We start from the raw sequence: 24,410 nt of genomic DNA on the forward strand, positions 1-24,410 counted from the left end.
ATAAAAATACTGCAAGTTATTTTAATCAGCTTGATCAGGTTGACACATCATGCATGTGCAAAGAAGACTGGAAAACACCATGGGATGATAAGAAAAACAAATGTTCTCTAAGCTGGTTGCACAGCAAATTTTCAGGAAAATATTCAAGACCCAGAAAACACTTTACATACTGCACTTCAAGACTGACTTTTAGAAATCCCCAAGAACAAGCTGATTTATTAATCAATTTCTTGACATTTTGCTTGTGCAAATGCATGGACATTAAGTAAGCAAAGAAATAGGAAAATTAATACCTTTCGGCATTTTTCTAGCTTTAGTAAATATGTACAATATCTCAATTTACAAGTATAAAATTCTTATTACTGATTTCTATTTTTAACTTGCAATACCCAATCCACTTAGAATTTACTTAAAAAAGGGCAGCAAGATAAAACAATAGCTATTACTGTTTTCCAAAAAATTTGGTTGATTCCCATTTTCATGTGTTTACCAGTTTCCTCAGTCCACACACTCTTATTTACTCAGAATGCAGGAAGATGAGCACTCAGGTTAACTAATGTCTCTCAATTAATCAGAATGAGAGAAAGCAGAGGTAGACCATTGACCACTATAATTATGATCAGGAAAGTACTACAAAGGAAGACTGGATAGAAAGATGAGGTTTTGAACATTTTTGTGCAAAAAATCAGCTTGCTGCATTCAACAGGTCTATGTGAAAACAGAATTTCCACTTTAAAATTCCAGAAGTAAAAGCTGTTGCTGTAGTAACTAGATACACAAGGGCCACATTGGCTCCCGGTTCTGGTGCTTAGGCAATTGGTTAAGTAGAAGTCAATCCCTGACAATAATCAAACATACTGTAGTTAAATGTTATGGCTTGTTAGTGCTTTCAATCAGTCATATCAAATCATTTAATATATTGTGGATTACTCTTTTCTAAGATTATCTAAATGATTTATAATTATCAGGCCTTTTTTTCTGTTCCATTTGGTTCCAAATATTGTATTAAACCAGATACTCATGATGAACACATACAGTTGTAAATGAGACCAAGTTAGATCAGTTTGTCTCTATTTCAGTCCTTTGGGCCCACTGTTCAGGTTTTTGTTCCAATCAGTTTCACAATCAATGACTCATTTTATTTGCTTTTTTCTCTCTTCTTAGTCTGCACTCAAACACATTCGTGTGAGATTTACACATCTAGAAAATGTAGACATTTTGTACGATTACCTAGTTTTAAATGCATACCTAATTTGTGTCATTTGACAATTAATTCACCTAGTTTCTGTGGAGTTTTTCTGTATTAATTGTAATCTAACAATTATGATTAACCTTAACACTGTGTTAAGGAGACAACACCAAAAGCTTTTAACTACAGGACTATACAGAATATTTTGAAAATATCTCAGAAGATAATGTTGATGAAAATTTTAAAAATTAAAATGAAAATACACTGAATTATCCCCAAATTACATACACAAGTGCTTGCTATTTTCCAAGATAAAATTTTGCAAACTCTGTTTTGGAATTTGTTAATTGAAACCAATACATAAAAACTGGGAAAAACAACTTGAATTAGGAGCGAATTTAATAGCAAAAGTTGGTTGAGAAGAAAACCTGCAGCCCCAGAGCTGAACTTTAGAATCACTTTGTCATTTGCATTTCATTGTTATTTGGCTGTTGGTTAACAAAACAAAAAGCGATTAAAACATTTAATGATGCCGTTTAAGACTTAAAAGTAGTAAGTGAAGGCTGGGAATTTTAATGAGCAAACTAACTAAAATGAATGAATACAATTTTTGCTTGAACAGTAATTACTTCAGCAGCAAATTCTTGACTCCAGGACCAAACTTGAGAACCCCCTGCTATAGTCTAAGCGTATGATGTGCCATATATTACCAGTAACATAACTGTGTGCATTAGGAATGCTCTGATCAGAACTTTGTAAAGATGATACCAATCACAAATTTCATTAGAACACTCTAGATGAGAACAGGCCATTCAGCCCAACAAAGCTTGCCAGTCCTATCCACTTATTTCTTCCAAAAATACATTGCGTCAGGTTTTGAAAGTCCCTAACGTCTTACTGTCTACCACATTACTTGGTAACTTATTCCAAGTGTCTATCGTTCTTTGTGTAAAGAAAAACTTCCTAATGTTTGTGCGAAATTTACCCTTAACAAGTTTCCAACTGTGTCCCCGTGTTCTTGATGAACTCATTTAAAAATAACAGTCTCGATCCACTGTACTAATTCCCTTCATAATTTTAAAGACTTCAATCATGTCACCTCTTAATCTTCTTTTGTTTAAACTGTATAAGCTCAACTCTTTTAATTTTTCCTTAAAATTCAACCCCTGTAGCCTTGGAATCAAATCAGCCTAGTCATAATCGCTCTTCTCTGGACTTTCTCTAGCACTGCTATGTCTGTTTTGTAGCCTGGAGACTAAAACTGCACACAGTACTCAAGATAAGGCCTCACCAGTGCATTATGAAGGTTGAGCATAATCTCCTTGGACTTGTACTCCACACATCGTGCTATATATCCTAACATTCTGTTAGCCTTCTTAAAGGCTTCTGAATACTGTTGGGAAGTCGATAGCTTAGAGTCCACTATGACTCCTAATTCCTTCTCATAAGGTGTACTCTCGATTTTCCGACTGCCCATTTTGTATTCAAACCTAACATTTTTACTTCCTATGTGTAATACTTTACATTTAATTTCATCTACCACAAATCTGCCCAAGCCATTATGCTGTCCAAGTCCTTCTGTAATGATATAACGGATTACAAATTAACTGGTAATCCACCTATCTTGGTATCATCTGCAAACTTAACCAGCTTGTTAGTTATATACCTACCTAAATCATTTCTATATATTAAAAATAGCAGCGGCCCTAGCACTGACCCCTGTGGAACATCCCTCTTAACATCGGCCAGTTCTGATGATGTTCCTTGCACCATCACACTCTGCTTCCTGCGTCTCAGCCAATTCTGCACCTATCTAAAAACCATCACCCTGAACTCCCACTTCTTTCAATTTGATGCCCAACCTCTCATGTAGCACCTTATCAAAAGCTTTCTGAAAGTCCAGATAAATAATATCATATGGTCCACTCTGATCGTATCGTTTTGTTGCCTCCTCATAGAATTCCAGCATGTTAGTAAAACATGACCTCCCTCTTCTGAACTCATGCTGACTGTTCCTAATAACTCCTGTCCTTGCCATGTGTTGCTGAATCTTATTCTTAATAATTCCTTCCATTAATTTATCTATGATGCATGTTAAGTTTACTGGCCTATAGTTGCTTGGATCTGCCCTGTCACCCTTTTTATACAATGGGATGATATTTGCCATTTTCCAGTCCTTCGGGATATCTCCAGTAAGCAGTGACTTCCTAAAAATATGTGACAAGGGTTTATATATGTACTCAGTAGCTTCCTTAAGAACATGACGATAATTATCTAGTCCTGCGGCCTCATGTATAAACAGTGCGTACGCACAGAAATGTTGCGTAAGAACTTTTCCACGGTCAAATCGCGATGTATAAAACCTACACTTGGCGTAAAGCCATGCACTTTTCCACGGTACCTCATGCCTTGTCGTACGCAAGTTCTCCGCTCGGTTTTGCAAACTGGCGGCACCCAGCGTCAAAGCAGTGCTACTGTTCTTGTGTGGTTACTCATTATTTTCATGACGGCTTTATAAATACACAGAAACTAACCGCATATTGTTTATTAGTGTAATGCATCTGATTGTAATTAACTTGTAACAATATAATGGTCCAGGGAACAGCCATAGTATTCCAAATGCCATAACTGCTTTAGCGTTGTTACTCTCACTTCTTCTTCTTCTTCTTCTTTCAGCTCCTCCCGTTAGGAGTTGCCACAGCGGATCATCTTTTTCCATATTTCTCTCACTGCACCACTCGGAGTATTTATATCACTGTATCTGAGTGTGAATCACAGCAGCAGCTGATCGGAAAGAGAATTATCGGTATACGGCATTAAGCACACGCTGTCTCTGCCACGCAAAACGTTTCAAAGCCTTTCCTGTACGGACCTCGCGGTTCAAAACAGTTTAATCCCAAGAACTTTAAATGCAGCCAATCAAGTGCTCCTTGTAGAACTGTTTGTACTTATAAGTACAATCACCCCACTGTAAACTTGCACTACAGTTATAATATCGCACAACCTGAGCCACTTTATAAAGCGCGTATTTACATATGATGACGATATCATTTTTAAGGTGAAATGCAGCAAAATATGTTTGTTAAATTATACAGATAAAACTTTAACTTCATTTAAATAATCTATATTCTTCACTGGGAGTGTCTTTAGGATAGAATAATTAAACATGTACTACGAAGATATTTCAATGTTCTTTAAACGTTTTGAAGAATCGGCGCTAAGCTTACAGATGGCTTAACGTCTATTACAGAGCTGATTGTATGGCGATCGGTTACTTGGGGAAAGAAAAGCACTGACTGCAGTGACGGCTACGCCAATATATATTGAATATAAAACAGAAAGATAAAATAACAACACAGCTAAAAACGCAGCGACAAATTTCAGCAAAAGTTAAATGCTTGTGTCATGAGCACGAGGCGGCTAGTGTCTGCAACATACGTGGCCATCCACCGTGCATGACATTGGCGGCTAAGGAGCCACCGATTCTTCCTCTGCCCAGTGCCACCACAAGCTTAGAGCCGCCCTGAGTACTGCTGCAATAAATTATTTCATCGAAGTGAAACATGTTTAATAACGTGCTTTAACTCCTATCATCATGAAAATGACATCACGTATACATCTCAGTATTTTAGTTATTCAGAGAGCTGTAATATCACAAATGTAATGGATTCTGTGTCCAGTTGGAGGAAGAGAGACGGTTTAAGAAGCAAATAGTGATTCACACACATAGAGCACATAGAAAAACAAATACAAAACAAAGCATTTAACGAGCTACTTTAATTACGATGTGATTTTAGAAACTGGTTAATTAAACAATTTTAAGATGAATTTTATGATGTTCTACTTTAATGACAAAATAAACTACGTGATTAAAGTGGAAATGTCGAGATTGAAGTTGACATTTCGAGCTTTTTCCCCACCGTGTGGCTTTTTTCTCTGTACCCTAATAAGCTTTCATATGACACTCAGACAGTGGGCTTACAACTTCGCTTTCCACGGCGACTTTGATATGTGACTTCTTTTTTATTTCCGGCACTGTGCGATTTTGTGGATGTGAGCTTTCATGTTTCTCCAACACGCTATATGCCACTCGATCAACTTCCTTTTGTTGATTATACCACGGCTTATTTGAACAAATAGTATGTTTTTCCTTTGCCTCCACTTGGTATTCGCTGAAATTCTTATGTTTCCCCCCGTGCTTTTCCCATTGTCTTTTCACAGAAGGCTGCGCTTAAGGGCGATTTATATTGATTTGCATATTCAAATAGGCGTAATTCTGGGAGGATTTGGGGCGTCACATAATGCGCGTGCACGAGCGTTAGTTTTCAAGCTGATCGGGATTTATGTAGCGGAAGAACGTGGAAGTTGGAGTACGCACAGATTCCTGCATCTGGATTTTTCTGTGCGTAAGCACATTTCGGCTTTTGTGCTTACGCCATGTTATAGTGCGAGTTCTACGCACGGCGTTATACATGAGGCCCCTGGTGATTTGTTTGATTTCAGTTTATTTAATCTGAGCAGCACGTCTCCCTTTACAATTTCCAAATCCCTCAGTACCTCCTTAGTAGTCACGTATCCACTTGCTCACTTGTAAACACCTCAGAAAAATGTAAGTTTAGGGCATCCGCTATTTCACTGTCTGTATCTTTTAATTCCCTTTTACTATTTCTGATGCACTTGACCTGTTTACTAAAATACTGAAAGAATCACTTAGGGTCTTATTTCACCTTATCTGCTATAGTCCTCTCCACATTACTGTCTTTTAGCCTCCCTGATATCCTTCTTAATGGTTGCCCTCATGTTCTCATATGCTCTGCGATTCACTTTGCTGACATTAGTCTTATATGCCTTATAAAGCATTTTTTTCCTTTGCAACTTCTTTTTTAAATCTTTAAAGTTTTTTTTAGCTTCCTATTAATTCCAAATCTAGGTATCTGTCCTGCATTACATGTAAAACATTTTTAAACCTGTTCCACTGCTCCTCGACTGTCTCCTCAGCCCAATTGAGCATCTCTGGAGAGACCTAAAAATGGCTGTCCACCAACGTTTACCATCCAACCTGATAGAACTGGAGAGGATCTGCAAGGAGGAATGGCAGAGGATCCCCAAATCCAGGTGTGAAAAACTTGTTGCATCTTTCCCAAGAAGACTCATGGCTGTATTAGCTCAAAAGGATGCTTCTACTAAATACTGAGCAAAGGGTCTGAATACTTAGGACCATGTGATATTTCAGTTTTTCTTTTTTAAAAAATCTGCAACAATTTCAAAAATTCTATTTTTTGTCTGTCAATATGGGGTGCTGTGTGTACATTAATGAGGAATAAAATGTATTTAAATGATTTTAGCAAATGGCTGCAATATAACAAAGAGTGAAAAATTGAAGGGGTACTGAATACTTTCCGTACCCACTGTATACCTAAACTATTCACACAAGGGCCAATCAACATAAACAGGGCATTTTTGGTATACAAGTCATAAACTGACATACTCGCCCATAATGGAGTGGAACTATCATATTTGATCAAAGTTTCCTCCATGTAAAACTGCAAGTGGAGGTGTGATGTGGCACAATACAAATACATTCAATTGAAGAGTTACCCACCATTAAAAAGTTTGTGCGATGTCATTCAGTGACATATGATTGTGGGTGGGGTGTGGTGGTGGGGATTCCCACATGAAACTGCAAATGGTGCACTAGAAATACATGTGATCAAATGTGCCTGGCAAAAGTTCTCAGAGTTATTCAGTGAAATTCAATCAAAATAGGGTGTTGAGATCATCATGTAAAATTTTCAGTGGGTACAGCATAATAGTACTCCATAGGCACACTAAGAAGTTGAAACTATAAGAGAAATGCTCAGAAAACAAAAGTAGGAGGAGCATGTGACATACAGTGCTCGGAAATGGTAATTGAACCTATAATGCTTGGACTGTAAAACCACATGCTGTGACGTTTCAAAGTTATACTACAATTAGTACTTACAAATTAATTGTAGCATTGAGCCCTTCAGCAAACATGTTGTTCCTAACAGAGTCAAAACTGTGAGTTTTAATATTACATATCACTAGCATTCTGTAGCTTTTCTAGAACTTTCTCAACTGTGTATTTTCTTTTTTTGAAGGCAACATTTCCCTAGTACAAACTTCCAAGTCTCCAACCAAACCATCCCAATGCAGTCTAATAGAAGCTTGTGCATAACAGTGTGTAAAGATGAGCAGTCACATCCACAGTTTATTTTCTGTCATTTATATATGCACAGCTGTGACATGTAGTATGAATGAAGAATCATGGACAACAATACATCATTGGAATGCTCTCAACCTTTATCTAATTGTAATGTGTTTTTGATTTATATGGCTCAATTTTGGTGGGACTTTTGATAAAAGCACACTCACTCATCTTTGACAAGCTGCTTACCTCAGCATATATATGTGCAAATCACAAATTTTACTAATAAAAGAGAGTGGAAATTTTTGATTTATTTGGGGAAAAAGACACAGTTGAGTATACAAAAATAACTATTGGTTTTGACTGATTTGTGGGTTTATTGTAATATACACAAACAACTTTGAAATAGGGTGGTTCATCACTGGTAGACACTGCTTGCATAAGTGGTTAAGGCAGGTTGGTGCTGGGAGTGAGCATAGGTGCCTGTGTATAAAAAGCAGGGATGAAGGCATGCAAACCCTTTTAAACCCAGCCTTAAATTTTGGTGGTGGGTTGCACTGTGGTAGTACGACACTAGATTGCTTTGGACTCAAGTTCATTTCACATTATATATACTGGACAACAACCTGACTGTTATAAATAAAGAGCTATATATACAGAATACTGACATATCAGAGCAATTTAAAGGTCACATTACTGTGATATGAGGACTATTCTCCTGTGGACAACTGAACTCATGCTTGTGGATTAAAAATGTTTCACAGACCACAGTTTTGAAAATGAGTGCTACAAGCTTGCAACCTGTTAAGTTAACACAACATCATAGCTATCTTTAGCCAGCCTGTTAACTACTTAAACTAACCAATTTAAAAACTATTATCAAAGAAATCAACATTTTCTGAATTTCACATAGACTCAGAAATCTAAAGATTTTATGTTTTCCCTGCCCTTCATTTAATCACTAGTAGCACTCAAGACTACAGTGAAGGACATCTTGGTAAGCTTTGCAGTGCATTTCAAGTATTTTATCAATATCCAATTCTATTTATAATCAGTGTAACTTACACATTTCTATGGTTGATAGGTCTAATAGCAATGAATGTTGTGTTGGTATTACTATTCTTTATTTTCACATTTTGCAGTAGTCAGTTGAACATAAAAGTCAAAACATTACAGTCAAATGTAAATGAGAGCATTTATACAGCATGTAAAGGTAGTAGAGGTAAAAGTGGGTATAAAAAAAACAACCCATAACATTAGAACGAATCTAATTGTAGTGCAACATTTACAGCAATGAATGTAAACATATTATAATGTTGTAACAGGCAGCATGCAGGGACTAGGAGTGCTTCCATCGGGCTATGCCCTGGATGTATTCGTGGGTCCAAGATAAAAGACCTCATCCAGACGAGTTGGAGATGGATGGAAGGAGGACAAAATTTGGCTGGAGGAGAGGAAGGAGAGAGGAAAAAGAACGAGACTTGTGTGGTTTAGGTCAATTTTGGTGTCTTTTGGTAATACATTTGTGCTAATAAACCTTTTATTTATACTGGAACAGGTGTCTGAGTTTAGGGGACTGCAAAACCCCCTACTAGTCATAATGTATAATTTTATAGGCATTTTTTTTACTTCTGCCCTTGTGTTTAAAAGGTGTAAAATTTTTTAACTTGAGGGTGTTTGGCCCATTGCTCCCATTACTTTCAACATGGATATGTATAGTGCATCCAGAAAGTATTCACAGCACATCACTTTTTCCGCATTTTGTTATGTTACAGCCTTATTCTAAAATTGATTAAATTCCATTTTTTTCCTCAGAATTCTACACACAACAACCCATAATGAAAACATGAAAAAAGTTTACTTGAGGTTTTTGCAAATTTACTAAAAATAAAAAAAAAAAAGAGAAATCACATGTACATAAGTATTCACAGCCTTTGCCATGAAGCTCAAAATTGAGCTCAGGTGCATCCTGTTTCCCCTGGTCATCTTTGAGATGTTTCTGCAGCTTAATTTGAGTCCACCTGTGGTAAATTCAGTTGATTGGACATGATTTGGAAAGGCACACACCTGTCTATATAAGGTCCCACAGTTGACAGTTCATGTCAGAGCACAAACCAAGCATGAAGGAATTGTCTGTAGATGTCCGAGACAAGATTGTTTTGAGGCACAAATCTGGGGAAGGTTATAGAAACATTTCTGCTGCTTTGAAGGTCCCAATGAGCATAGTGGCCTCTATCTTCCATAAGTGGAAGAAGTTTGAAACCACCAGGACTCTTCCTAGACCTGGCCAGCCATCTAAACTGAGCGATCGGGGGAGAAGGGCCGTAGTCAGGGAGGTGACCAAGAACCCGATGGTCACTCTCTCAGAGCTCCAGAGGTCCTCTGTGGCGAAAGGAGAACATTCAAGAAGGACAACCACCCTCTGCAGCAATCCACTAATCAGGCCTGTATGGTAGAGTGGCCAGACAGAAGCCACTCCTTAGTAAAAGGCACATGGCAGCCCGCCTGGAGTTTGCCAAAAGGCATCTGAAGGACTCTCAGACCACGAGAAACAAAATTCTCTGGTTTGATGAGACAAAGATTGAACTCTTTGGTGTGAATGCCAGGGGTCACGTTTGGAGGAAACCAGGCACCGCTCATCACCAGGCCAATACCATCCCTACAGTGAAGCATGGTGGTGGCAGCATCATGCTGTGGGGATGTTTTTCAGCAGCAGGAACTGGGAGACTAGTCAGGATAAAGGGAAAGATGACTGCAGCAATGTACAGAGACATCCTGGATGAAAAGCTGCTCCAGAGTGCTCTTGACCTCAGACTGGGGCGACGGTTCATCTTTCAGCAGGACAACGACCCTAAGCACACAGCCAAAATATCAAAGGAGTGGCTTCAGGGCAACTCTGTGAATTTCCTTGAGTGGCCCAGCCAGAGCCCAGACTTGAATCCGTTTGAACCTCTCTGGAGAGATCTTAAAATGGCTGTGCATCGACGCTTCCCATCTAACCTGATGGAGCTTGAGAAGTGCTGCAAAGAGGAATGGGCGAAACTGGCCAAGGATAGGTGTGCCAAGCTTGTGGCATTATATTCAAAAAGACTTGAGGCTGTCATTTCTGCAAAAGGTTCACTGACAAAGTATTGAGCAAAGGCTGTGAATACTTATGTACATGTGATTTCTCAGTTTTTTAATTTTTAATAAATCTGCAAAAACCTCAAGTAAACTTTTTTCATGTTGTCATTATGGGGTGTTGTGTGTAGAATTCTGTGGAAAAAAATTAATTTAATCCATTTTGGAATAAGACTGTAACATAAAAAAATGTGGAAAAAGTGATGCGCTGTGAATACTTTCCGGATGCACTGTAACTGCTCATCTTATGCAGTTAAAACAAAATTACTTAATTGTTTGGCCTATTAGTGCTCTCATTCTGCCACAACTGACATTGCCAAAACTGTTGATCATCTTCTTACTGAAATAACCAACAAACGGTTTTGTGAACCAGAGGACATAAATACCCTTAAGATCCTTACTTTCTTTTTTTCAAATAACTAAATTACTGAAACAGATTTATAAGGGAAACATAGGTGCAAATGGGATCAAATTAGTTATTCATCTCTTGGTTTGCCTTGCTTCTCATTATTATAAGTTTAGCTGCTGGTTAAATTTCATTAAAATTAGGGGAAAATATATATCTTGCATTAGCAGCAGTAACTGATTACTAATTAAGAAATGGTCTGGAAGCAATACCTTAAGTTTCCATGGCACTTCAGAACCAGAATCTGACAACCCTGTTTAAGATTGTAATTCTAAATACACATAAGATAGCACGGACTAAAGCTATAATCAGAAATCTGAATAAATTGTAGTTTCAGAAAATGTAAAGAACATTTCACTTACACTCTTCAAGTAGCTAAGTGTATTTTTAGTCTTTCTGCCATTTAAGGGTTAAATGGATTCTTGTTTTCCTGCTGAGCAAGCAGTCTGCAAAGTGCAAGGTTTCATTGTACAAGATACAGAAAGAAACTCCTGGAGATTAGTCATAGTAGTAATCCCCAGATGCCTCAAAGTCATTAACTCATTGTGTACTCTGGAGGCTAAACAATGTTTCTCTTATTGGGGGAACCTCTTCAGAAAGTTATTGTTATTTTTGTTATTGAATTTAATTGTATTTATTTTTGATCACATACTGCCACTAAATAAGTAAACAGTTATAGGTTTTAAAAAAGTTGTATATAAAGCCAAATAAAGCACACACACACACTCTAACATGAACAGAGAGCATAAAGAAACACACAAAGTTTTTAACTAACAGCTGAAAGAGGAGCTTGAGAAGCTTAAGTGGTTTAAAAAGTTGTAAACATGCCAAGTTCATTGTCTGAACTCTGTGCTAAGTTTCAAGTTTCTTTATAAAAAAAAAAAACACACGAAAATAAAAATGTACATAATTACTTTTACATATACATGTTTCAAAATTACTCAAGAAAAAAAGTTAAATATTATTAAACAAAAATAGATAAATACAGATAAAATGTTACTGTATATAAATCTATCCTGACAAATTAAAATGGAGCACCCCCATGCCTAAAAAAAAGCAATATATTATACTTGACAAGTAAAATATTTAATAAAAAAGTGTTTTTCCCCGCCCATTTTTAAACGTTTCTGCTTTTCATGCAATACAGCTATGCAAAACTAAACCCAATTACAGCATGTTAGTACACTTGAATCACTTACCCCAGTTCTATCACAAAGACGTAGAGTGTTAAAAGACCCAACTGTGAAGAGCTCACCATCAGGAGCCCAGGCTACAGAAGTGATTGGGTAGTCATGAGAAGAGGAACTATAAAGCAAGCGTCCATAGCTGTCCCAGACCTTCAAGTCCAAAGTGAAAAATGACAAATATTCCATATTAGAATCTGGTGGCATATGTAGTATTTAGTAATGCTGCTGTATAAGCAAGTAAATGAACTGTATGACAACAGATATAATTTAAAGCTAGAAACGCACTAGCGAACTTAAATTGTCTATTGAATTCATGTTTACTATGTTATGAAAATGACAACTGGTAAAATAAACTTGATGAAGCAATACTGCAACTTTGATATAAATTCCTGAATAATTAATTAGTTCCAGCAGAACAGACTCTGTCATAATGTCCACTTGCAAAATGGTAACTGGTGTTAGTGCTTACATACTCAATACTGCTTTTCCTGTATACACAACAAAATTATGCTTACCAATATTTTTGCTAAAGAGATTAATCAATTATTGCATTAGATACATAGTTACTTCATAAAATAACAGAAATAAACTATTAAAGTTTAGAATTAAGACCTGCATGACACTTTAAAAGTTTGATATTTTTTCACAGTCATTTTTTCTTTTATTAATTGTAAAAATACCTGTTGGCTGTTATCTGTACTGAACTTACTAAACTGAAATCTGACTAAATTTAGGTGAACCGGTGTTACTAAATTGACTCTAATGTGTGTGAGAAAAACCGACACCCTGTTCAGGTGTTTTTCCTGTCTTAATCTCTGTGCTTGCTGACATATGCTTCAGAGTTGGAACAGACTGTGTTACTACACCCTCTTAAGTATTTTTTCATTTGCCATTGTTTATTTGTTCTATGCCTTGATTTCATGAAACATTAAGACACTGCACACATTTTCATAAAAACTGAAAAAAAATGGAAGTGTTCTAAAACTTTAGACAGGTAGTTTATATGTATATGCACACACACACGACTTTGACCACAGCCTCAGTGTTCATAATTAAGAAAATTCTTCAAAAATACAGCGACTTTGAATTTCACAAGACCTTTCCATTTTGTTAAAATCAAGTAAACCATGTTTATTAATATAAAACATGTACCTTGTATTTACAGTCTTCCCCTCCTGAAAGTATCAGATCATTTACTGAGTTCCAGTCTATTTTCAAAATAACCCCATCATGGGCTTTCCACTATAAAATGAGAAAATACACATATACATAAAAAAAATAAAAAGAGACGATGATCATGAAGAATTTTATTTGATGCTTATTTAAACTTATCTATAACACAATTACTGTAACATATAAAACAAGATGGACAGATATTCTTAACTACATGGCTATAATTAATATACATTATCCCAACAGTGTGCATCATTATTTTACATAGCATCTAAAATCATGTATGTACTCCACCATGAGAGTGGTTAACATTCACATTTTTAAGATAATTTAGTTTGCTACTATGCAGTATCATTCATTAGATAAAGAAATTTTGCAATCCTAAACATATCATTAAAAAACACATTATGATCATATCCATCCTTTTATTTTAAGCCTACCTAATTTATTTCAGGGTTGCAAGAAGCCAGTGTCAACCCTGGTAGTATCATGTACAAGGCAACAATCACCCATGGATGTGGCACAAATGTGCATCACAGGGAACATGTATGCACACACTAACAAAGAGCCAATGTAGAGCTATGGGCTAAAACGGAGTGTAGAATTTTTTAAAGTAAATGCGCTTATAATAATACATATTAAATATTGTTTTGGTTACATTTTTGAAGGACCTTCAATTTAATAAAAACGTTTTTCTGTCGCTGACTAAAAATTGATTTAATTGGAAAACAGATAATGAAATGAATAAGCTAGTTATTACCAAATTTAACACAAACTGTAAACAGAAACATAAATATTCTAAGTACTTACTGTACATTAAAATAATATAAAATAAGGTTTGTGGAATACTTTCAAAAGGATAAATTGCAACACCATGGTGTTGTCTGATTTACATAAAATATACTACAAATGATGTTGATAGATAAAAGAATCATTACATAAGCAAGGCATTGGGCTGTTATTTCAAAAATTTTCGTGAAAATACGTAACAGTGGATTCAGAAATTAAGTTCCCATTAATTTTCTATGCTTGATTATATGGAAGTTTCATTTTAACATTGATAAAACTGGTATTTTTGCCCATAAATTTACACTCAATAATCTATATTAACAAAATTAGAACATGGTTTTAGAAAATTTTGCAAATGTATTCAACAGCAAAAACTGAAATCTGTCATTCGGCAAACTCTGTTAAAGCAAAATAAAAGCCAAAAAAGTGAACAGCTAACACTTTACACATGCTGTTGTCACTTAACTGGCCATCAACTGAGTACAAGAGCTAAAATATGTAGGATAATTAGTACAGAATCTAATATACATTATGCTGTGACTAAAAATGGTAGAAATTATTGACAAAAAAGTATGCGATGCCCTGTCAAAGGTTGACATTACAAATAAAAACTGTTGATAAGCTAATATTTCCAGCCTCCCAAAATACTATAGCTCCTAAAGAAATGATAAATCAAGTTTTGCTTTAAAAGTGAGAGATTATATTATATTATATATTTTTTTACATATATATTAATTACACACAGACACACTGTTGCACGTAAAGGTTTGGCTATCCCTTATCAAATTTCACATTTTGTTAACATCTGAAGTAAAAGTATTAAAGTAAATACAACTTCAACATTAAACAAATTAAAATGAACAGCTATGGTTTATTTGAAGAACTAAAAACAATGTTAAAAATTATGAGAGTAAATGTGGCATTTTCAAACATTTGGGCATCCTACTAAGTCAGCACGTAGTAACACCCCCTTTGGCAAAAATCACAGCTTGTAACCTTTTTTGTAATCAGCTACGAGCCTTTGAATTCTTGTTTTGGAAATTTTCCTCCATTCTTTATAGCAGACCGCTTCCAGCTGTGAGATATTCTTGAGCTGTCTTGCATGCACAGCACGTTTAAAATCTACTCACAGATTTTCAATGATATTCAAGTCTAGTGACAGCAAAGGTCATTCCGAAGTCTTCACTTTGTGTTTCTTAAAGCATGTCATAGTAGATTTAAAAGTATGTTTTGGATCGTTATCTTGTTGTAAAAGCCATCGTTTTTTTTCATCTTTTCATTGAAGATTTGGCTATATTTAGTTAAATCCATTCTTCCCTGTACTCACAATGTTTCCTGAACCAATAGCTAACACACAACCCCAAAACATAACAGATCCTCCCCCATACTTACCAGCTGGCAAGGTATTTTTTTCTTCAAATGCTACTTCTTTTTTCTCTAAAGAAACATTTTATGGTTGTGACGAATGACTCTGACTTTAACCTTCATCTATTCACGGCACTTGATTCCACAAAGGCAGATGTTCGTATGCATACTTGACACTTTTTTTGTGATGAGATAGCAGATAATGTTTCCTTCAGATGACTCTGGCAAGAAAGCCAAATACAGTGGTGTAAAAAACTATTTGCCCCCTTCCTGATTTCTTATTCTTTTCCATGTTTGTCACACAAAATGTTTCTGATCATCAAACACATTTAACCATTAGTCAAATATAACACAAGTAAACACAAAATACAGTTTTTAAATGATGGTTTTTATTATTTAGGGAGGAAAAAAAATCCAAACCTACATGGCCCTGTGTGAAAAAGTAATTGCCCCTTGTTAAAAAATAACCTAACTGTGGTGTATCACACCTGAGTTCAATTTCCGTAGCCACCCCCAGGCCTGATTACTGCCACACCTGTTTCAATCAAGAAATCACTTAAATAGGAGCTGCCTGACACAGAGAAGTAGACCAAAAGCACCTCAAAAGCTAGACATCATGCCAAGATCCAAAGAAATTCAGGAACAAATGAGAACAGAAGTAATTGAGATCTATCAGTCTGGTAAAGGTTATAAAGCCATTTCTAAAGCTTTGGGACTCCAGCGAACCACAGTGAGAGCCATTATCCACAAATGGCAAAAACATGGAACAGTGGTGAATCTTCCCAGGAGTGGCCGGCCGACCAAAATTACCCCAAGAGCGCAGAGATGACTCATCCGAGAGGTCACAAAAGACCCCAGGACAACGTCTAAAGAACTGGAGGCCTCACTTGCCTCAATTAAGGTCAGTGTTCACGACTCCACCATAAGAAAGAGACTGGGCAAAAACGGCCTGCATGGCAGATTTCCAAGACGCAAACCACTGTTAAGCAAAAAGAACATTAGGGCTCGTCTCAATTTTGCTAAGAAACATCTCAATGATTGCCAAGCCTTTTGGGAAAATACCTTGTGGACTGATGAGACAAAAGTTGAACCTTTTGGAAGGCAAATGTCCCGTTACATCTGGCGTAAAAGGAACACAGCATTTCAGAAAAAGAACATCATACCAACAGTAAAATATGGTGGTGGTAGTGTGATGGTCTGGGGTTGTTTTGCTGCTTCAGGACCTGGAAGGCTTGCTGTGATAGATGGAACCATGAATTCTACTGTCTACCAAAAAATCCTGAAGGAGAATGTCCCGCCATCTGTTCGTCAACTCAAGCTGAAGCGATCTTGGGTGCTGCAACAGGACAATGACCCAAAACACACCAGCAAATCCACCTCTGAATGGCTGAAGAAAAACAAAATGAAGACTTTGGAGTGGCCTAGTCAAAGTCCTGACCTGAATCCAATTGAGATGCTATGGCATGACCTTAAAAAGGCAGTTCATGCTAGAAAAGCCTCAAATAAAGCTGAATTACAACAATTCTGCAATGATGAGTGGGCCAAAATTCCTCCAGAGCGCTGTAAAAGACTCATTGCAAGTTATCGCAAATGCTGGATTGCAGTTATTGCTGCTAAGGGTGGCCCAACCAGTTATTAGGTTCAGGGGGCAATTCCTTTTTCACACAGGGCCATGTAGATTTGGATTTTGTTTTCTACCTAAATAATAAAAACCATCATTTAAAAACTGCATTTTGTGTTTACTTGTGTTATATTTGACTAATGGTTAAATGTGTTTGATGATCAGAAACATTTTGTGTGACAAACATGCAAAAGAATAAGATATCAGGAAGGAGGCAAATAGTTTTTCACACCACTGTATATGTAAGTAATGCTGCCTGGTATGGCAGCCTCCCACTACTCTTTTCTCACCTAAACCAGCCTATAGGCCCTTTGCAATCAAATCAGGGTTTACCATTGTCTTCCTGCACAGTATTCAGGCTGTTTTATTAGATAGTTTTCTTTTGTTGGACTTCCAGTTCTTGTCTAGTCCTCTACACTTCTCCTTAAATGAAATTTCAGATGGTGTAAATTGCTAGCTGAAAGTGCTTTAATACCTTTTTATATAGTGTTCCCATGCTTTGTATTCATAAGTAAGTTTAATATTTAGTTATATACTCAGTCAGTTGTTTAGAAGATCCCACGATTGCCGAGTACTGGGCAATGTTTGAGGAGTCAAAGAATTTATTAGGATCTTGAACTATCAGCAGCTGGCAATTCCCAATGACAATTTTTGAACAGAGTAATACCTTACAAGCTGAGGCAGACAAGAACAATGACCTAATAAACTGTAATAACTTACAACTTAAAGGTTTATCCAGAATTTTGCAAATACCATATGATACCCTTTTCTGTTTCATCATGGCTCTGTCCTTGTGCATAAAGCCATGTTCATAAAGACATGGTTTGGTAAGTTTGGTGTGGAGAAACTCAAGTTGCCTACATACACTGCCAACATAAATCATACTGAACACCTTTGGGATGAACCCAAAATACTGCTTGCAAAACCACCCTTCTCATCCAACATTAGTACCTGACCTCTCAAATGCAATTTTGGCTGCATGGGCACAAATTCTCACATAAACAATCCAAAATCTTGCAGACACATACAGAAGAGTTTCAGACACAAAGAGGTGACCCACTTAAGAGAATAATTTGTAGGTAACAATAGTTAAGTCTTTTGGTTTGCAGGGCACATTAAAATGTATAAGCATTTGTTTTAGAAATGTCATGAATTGACTGCTGAAAATGGCAAGTAAACAACAAGAAGAATGTTCTAGGGGGGTGTTTCAAGAAGCTGAGTGATGTAATGTTCTTTTATGCCCCTAGTAAGACTTGCTAGTTGGCATGTATGCAGTTTTCATAATAGTACAGGGAGACACAGAAAAACGGGAACTTTTGAAAAACCCAATAAAAATAGAAGAAATCCAACAAAAAAATTTTATTGACAGCAATTGAACCACTACAACTTGCCTTTTAAGAGACAGTAATCCAAATGATCGATGTCTGAAAATTACGTCCTGTAGATGTCGTCCTCCTATACGTATGCATTCTTCCAATCTGTTGTTGAGGTTCCCCATTGATCACTGCAACATCTCAGCTGGGATACCACGAATTTCATCTTGAATTCTTTGTTTCAATTCATTCAGTGTCCTTGGCCGAGTTGTGTAGACCCGACTCTTAAGGTAGACCCACAAGAAAAAAATCACAAACGGACAAATCCGGTGATCTTGAGGGCCAGGGAATGTCACCGAATCTTGAGATGACACGGTTACCAAACAATTCTAGCACAGCTGCCATTGATTGCCTTGCAACCGATTAATAAATGGCAAGTTTATTTACAGCTCAAGGTCCCTGTTCCGCAGTGCTGCCAACTGTACATGGCTGCCACTACACATTTCAAAAGCTCCCATTTTTCTGTGTCACCCTGTATAAGAGCTGAACATTGAAGACTAAGGATGAAAATTGAGAATAACTTATTTTAGGCTGGTTGTGCTCTATACTAAAGCACCTTATGCATTTTTACCAGTCGGCACATACTAATGTAAGCATTTTATGCAAATTCAGTTGTTTATAAAATTAACCACTGCCCTAACTTTGACCATTCTGTAACAGTCTACCGTGATGAATGCTCAATCTTTGGCATTTGTCGAAGAGATAATTAAAGATACAATGGAGAGTTTTCTACTGCCTGGTTTTCTGACAGTAAGAGATTTTATCAAACTCATCCTAGTAAAGGATGTTTCTTTAATTAATATGTTGATTTCTTCCACACACTCCATATTAATAATGCCCATTGTTTTAGAGTGGGATGTCAAACAAGATCATTTAAGTGCTATGGTGTACTTCAACATTAATGGGCAAAGTTACTCTCCAATTTATACTCAAAAGGTTGGCATTACATGTATCAAAAGGACCTAAAAATGAAATCCATTCATAAACAGAGAAGCCACCAGCATCCCTTCTGTCTGGAATATCTGCAGACTTTGTTACATACAGCACACAAATTAACAAAAAATCTGAACACCCTTTTACAAGAAAGGATGAAAACCAAAACATAATTTAAAGAAAAAAAGATAGATTTCAGCCTCACTAAAAGAAAATGAGGTACACAAAGCAGGGCAGGCCTATATGTAAAACCAATGTCATAACCTAACTGAAGCAAAGGGTTACTGTGACGATGCGGGTTGGTTGCATGCTCCCATCATCTGCCTGGGAGCCCTTGAACCCTACACCGTCGGTAATGTTACTGATGAGCTTAGCAGTGAGGCAACAACAACGGGGCAAGGGGATGGTGCAAAAGTGGCAAGTGTTTTTATTAAAACAACAACAAAAACAAAGTGTCCAACTTAAATAAAGTGCAGTGATTCAAAAGAGTCATTAAATAAATAATCCATCCAACAGTTGTGAATTCACCACTCGACTGGTCTGGAGGCCTCCCGATCTTTCACCACTCGACTGGTCTGGAGGCCTCCCGATCTCTGGCTTCGATCACACACTCACCCCAGACCGAGACTTGGTTTCCTCGACGACCAGGACACTCACATTAAGGACTTCACCCACCAATCCTCCCGACTCCCGCTGCCTTCACGGCCTTGCGTGGCCTTTCGTCCTTCAACTGGTCACTCCAGCTCCTTGCTCGCTCAGCTGGAGCGACCTCTTCCTTCTGCCCCCCCAGTGTTGACCAAACATCCTTCTTGGGGCTCACCTTCCAGCTGCATACCTGCAAGCCTGCACTCACTCACTCGCCTGCTCTCTCGCTCACTCCGGCTCTCTAGCCACACTGCTTCCTGTTCTCCAGCAACCTCCGTCTTTCTTTCCCCTAACCGACTTGCGCTTCTGTTAACCAAGAAGGCATGGCAGCTGTGGCAAATCAGCGGCCCCAGGAACAATCACAGATGCGGACAGTTTCTCACCTGTGCACTTAGGTGAGAAACGCCCACATCGCAAATCGCCCCGAGAACCGCTTAAGCCACACAACCAGCACGCCTGCTCACCAAGCCGTGAGTGCAGTGATTATTTATTTAAAAGTGGCCCTTTTTACATGAGCTGTGGATCCACTACATCACAGTTACCTGATCACTAAACCATCAGAAACAAAACTGAAGGAATTTCAGGACAAAGGATTACTTCTAGTTATTAAGGCGATATGAACTGAAAACAGTTTCTGTAGAATTAAAAATTAACAAAAGTATTAGGTATATGTTATTTTTGTTAATTCGAAGTAGCAACTGTGTGTATGGCAAATCTTTAGTCTTTATTAAGTTCTTTATTCTCCAACTGTACCAGGAAAGCTACATTTGTGAGATTAAATGATTGCCACGTAATCTTAAACTGACAATCATTCTGCAACTCTGAGCTGCCTGTAGGACAAAATTAATCTACAGACAAAGACTCTGTAAGAAAGCAAGCTAGCCACTACAATTTCTAAACTGTTTACATCTTTGAAAAATAATTTAAAGGCTAAATATCTCACTAGACTGTGCTCTCTTTATAAAATAATGACAGATAAACATCCAGTCAACTTATTTTGTTTCCTGTTGCTTTATTTTTAGTAACTGCATAAACATTCATACATCCATTTCTAGAATCCTAGTGCAGGGGTCCTCAATCACGGTCCTGGAGAGCCGCAGTGGCTGCAGGTTTTTGCTCCAACCCAGTTGCTTAATAAAAAGCACTTATTGCTAAAGTAACACTTCTGCTTCACTTTAGTGATTTTGAGCCCTTATTGCTTAATTTTGTCTTAAACAGCTATTTTAATTGCTCCTTATTATCAATAACATGCAAATGACAAGAGAGAGCAGCATTTCTCCATTTAGCTTATTTACATTTACACCTGTGTGTATTTATCTGCACTATTGGGTTTAATTAAATACTTGGAAGAAAAATGAAGAGAAAAAAGTGAAGGACTGAGAATTACTCACCATTTTAGCCTTCAAATCATTTGCATGATAGAAAGGGAAAGAAAATCTAGGATATGAGAATGACCTGACATAGCAGAGTTAATTTAATTTCATAGCTTGTTAGTGCTTTATTGGCAAGAATTGCTTTCTAATTAAGCAACTAGGTCAGAACAAAAACCTGCAGCCACTGCGGCTCTCCAGGACTGGGATTGAGGACCCCTGTCCTAGTGTTATCAATCGATTGCATTACTTAGTTTAATAAAGAACATACTTAAAAAGATAAACAGTTACTTGCTCTCGGATTATATAAAAATACACCTGGACATTATCACAAAAAGGAAACAATAAGAAAACTTAGTGGAGACATGACAAACTCAATCTTAGTATAGAGCGCAAGTGCCGTAAGGTGGAAAAATGTCTCCTGCATAAGTACATTACCTGTACAACCTTTGCACTTGGTTGAAGTGGTTTAATAATCAGCTGTTTCCCTGATGTGAAGAGGATCTTGTCTGAATCTGGTCCCCAAGCAACAGAATACACAGATGTTCCTTTAAAATAAATTAAAAAAAATTATTTTTTCTAAAGCGTGACTTATAAATGAAAGCATTATGTAAAAGGTATTTGAACAGCATGTACAGTCATATGAAAAAGTTTGGGAACCCCTCAATTCTTTGAAAGCTTAGCCAATGACAAACAAAAATCCAAAGTAGCAACTTCCTTTTAATATATAGCATGCCTTATGGAAAGAGTAGTATTTCAGCAGCGACATTAAGTTTATTGGATTAACAGAAAATATGCACTATGCATCATAACAAAATTAGACAGGTGCATAAATTTAGGCACCTCAACAGAGATATTACATCAATACTTACTCGAGCCTCCATTTGCAAATATAACAGCCTCTAGGCACCTCCTATAGCCTTTGATGTGGTGTCGGGATTCTGGATGGAGGTATTTTTGACCATTCTTCCATATAAAATCTCTCCAGCTCAGTTAAATTTGATGGCTGCCAAGCATGGACAGCCTGCTTCAAAATCATCCCACAGATTTTCAATGATATTCAAGTCAGGGGACTGTGACAGCCATTTCAAAACATTGTACTTCTCCCTCAGCATGAATGCCTTTATAGATTTCGAACTGTGTTTTGGGTCATTGTCTTGCTGGAATATCCAACCCCTGCGTAACTTCAACTTTGTGACTGATGCTTGAGGATTATCCTGAAGAATTTGTTGATAATGGAATTAATTCATCGGAACACTAGAGTTTAACAAGGGCCCCAGTCCCTGAACTAGCCACACAGCCCCACAGCATGATGGAACCTCCACCAAATTTGGCAGTAGGTAGCAGGTGTTTTTCTTGGAATGCAGTGTTCTTCTTCCGCCATGCAAAGCGCTTTTTGTTATGACCAAATAACTTAATTTTTGTCTCATCGGTCTAAAGCACTCTGTTCCAAAATTAATCTGATTTGTCTAAATGAGCATTTGCATACAACAAGTGACTGTTTGTGGCATGAGTGCAGAAAGGGCTTCTTTCTCATCACCCTGCCGTAACAATGTTTTTTGTGCAAATTGCACTGAATTGTAGAATGATGTACAGATACACCATCTGCAGCAAGATGTTCTTGCAGGTCTTTGGAGGTGATCTGTAATCATTCTCACAATCCTGTGCATATGCCGCTCCTGTATTTGTCTTGGCCTGCCAGACCTGGGTTTAACAGCAACTGTGCCTGTGGCCTTCCATTTCCAGATTACATTCCTTACAGTTGAAACTGACAGTTAAACTTCAGAAATAGATTTTTGTAGCCTTGCCCTAAACCATGATACTGAACAATCTTTGTTTTCAGATCTTTTGAGAGTTGCTTTGAGGATCCAATGCTGTCACTCTTCAGAGGAGAGTCAAAGGGAAGCACAACTTGCAACTGACCACCTTAAATACCTTTTCTCATGATTGGACACACCTGTCTATGAAGTTCAAGGCTTAACAAGTTAATCCAATCAATTTGGTGTTGCAAGTAATCAGTATTGAGCAGGTACATGCATTCAAATCAGCAAAATTACAAGGGGACCCACATTTTTGCACAGCCAGTTTTTCACATTTGATTTGAAATTTCATACAACTAAATACTGCTTCACTAAAAATCTTTGCTCGGAAAACACCCCTGTACTCAGATGATCTTAGGAAATGAAAGACATATCACTGTTATCTTTTTTGCTGAAAGTAGAGTAAATTATTATGCAGGCTGAGAGGGATTACCAAACATTTTCATATGACTGTATATAAAATCCAACTTCTGTCTGTCTGCTTTTCATAAGAGAACTACTCAACAAATTTAGATCTTTTTTTCTTTTTCTTTACTATAATTTGCTTAAACATTCTGGTTGATTTTGTGACTTCTCTCATTGTACTAGGCATCATAATTCACTTGCAGTACCAAGTAATTTGCACTAATATAAGAGACATTCAGCGTGGCCGAGCACTGGGGGGGGTGGGGACATCCTTTCTCACGCACGACAGGCTAGACATTGCTAATGGAATTCAATTTTAATTATTCACAATAACACACAAATAATAAAAACCCTTAAAAAACCTTTTTACAAAAAAAGCTGCAAATCTATCAAATGTTCATAAGATGTTTATCAAGAAGATACAAGGCTAAAAATGTTCAACAAGTAAAATAGACAATAAAATGTTTTTACTAGAATTTTTCTTTTAAGTTAACAGGCCCATTGTTTACTAAGCAATGTTTTTCTAGTTTTAAGATACTTTTCAGTATTGGTTTTGATTTTTTTATTTAGTTTTAGTTATTTGCCCCCATTTTTAAATTTGTATTTTGCCTTTTTTGAATTTTTTGTTTTTTTAAATTAGATTTTTCAATGATTAACTAGTTTTTGTCAGACTAAAAATATAAACACAGATGGATATCATTATAGCTGTTAACTTGTCTACAATTCATGTTGTGTCTATTAACACATAACAATTCCATGCTTTATCCCAAAGTATACAAAACTAATCAAACGTCTGAACACACTTGATTGAACGCATGTTTTTAAAACCTAAAATTTTGATCTAA

General features: G+C 36.9%; 1 protein-coding gene across 3 annotated transcripts in view; it reads right to left on the reverse strand.

Moving 5' to 3' along the window:
• Nucleotides 1-24,410, reverse strand: part of ift80 (intraflagellar transport 80 homolog (Chlamydomonas)) — a 261,632-nt gene that overhangs the window by 179,950 nt on the left and 57,272 nt on the right. For all 3 annotated transcript variants that reach the window (XM_039756563.1, XM_039756573.1, XM_039756581.1), the window contains exons 6-8: nt 21,779-21,888; nt 13,224-13,313; nt 12,084-12,221 (exon numbers count right to left, since the gene is read on the reverse strand). In XM_039756563.1, the coding sequence (XP_039612497.1) occupies nt 12,084-12,221; nt 13,224-13,313; nt 21,779-21,888 (338 nt within the window). The remainder of the gene's footprint in view (nt 1-12,083; nt 12,222-13,223; nt 13,314-21,778; nt 21,889-24,410) is intronic.

The sequence above is a fragment of the Polypterus senegalus genome, chromosome 1 (genome assembly GCF_016835505.1).
Source record: "Polypterus senegalus isolate Bchr_013 chromosome 1, ASM1683550v1, whole genome shotgun sequence".
NCBI classification, from domain to species: domain Eukaryota; kingdom Metazoa; phylum Chordata; class Cladistia; order Polypteriformes; family Polypteridae; genus Polypterus; species Polypterus senegalus.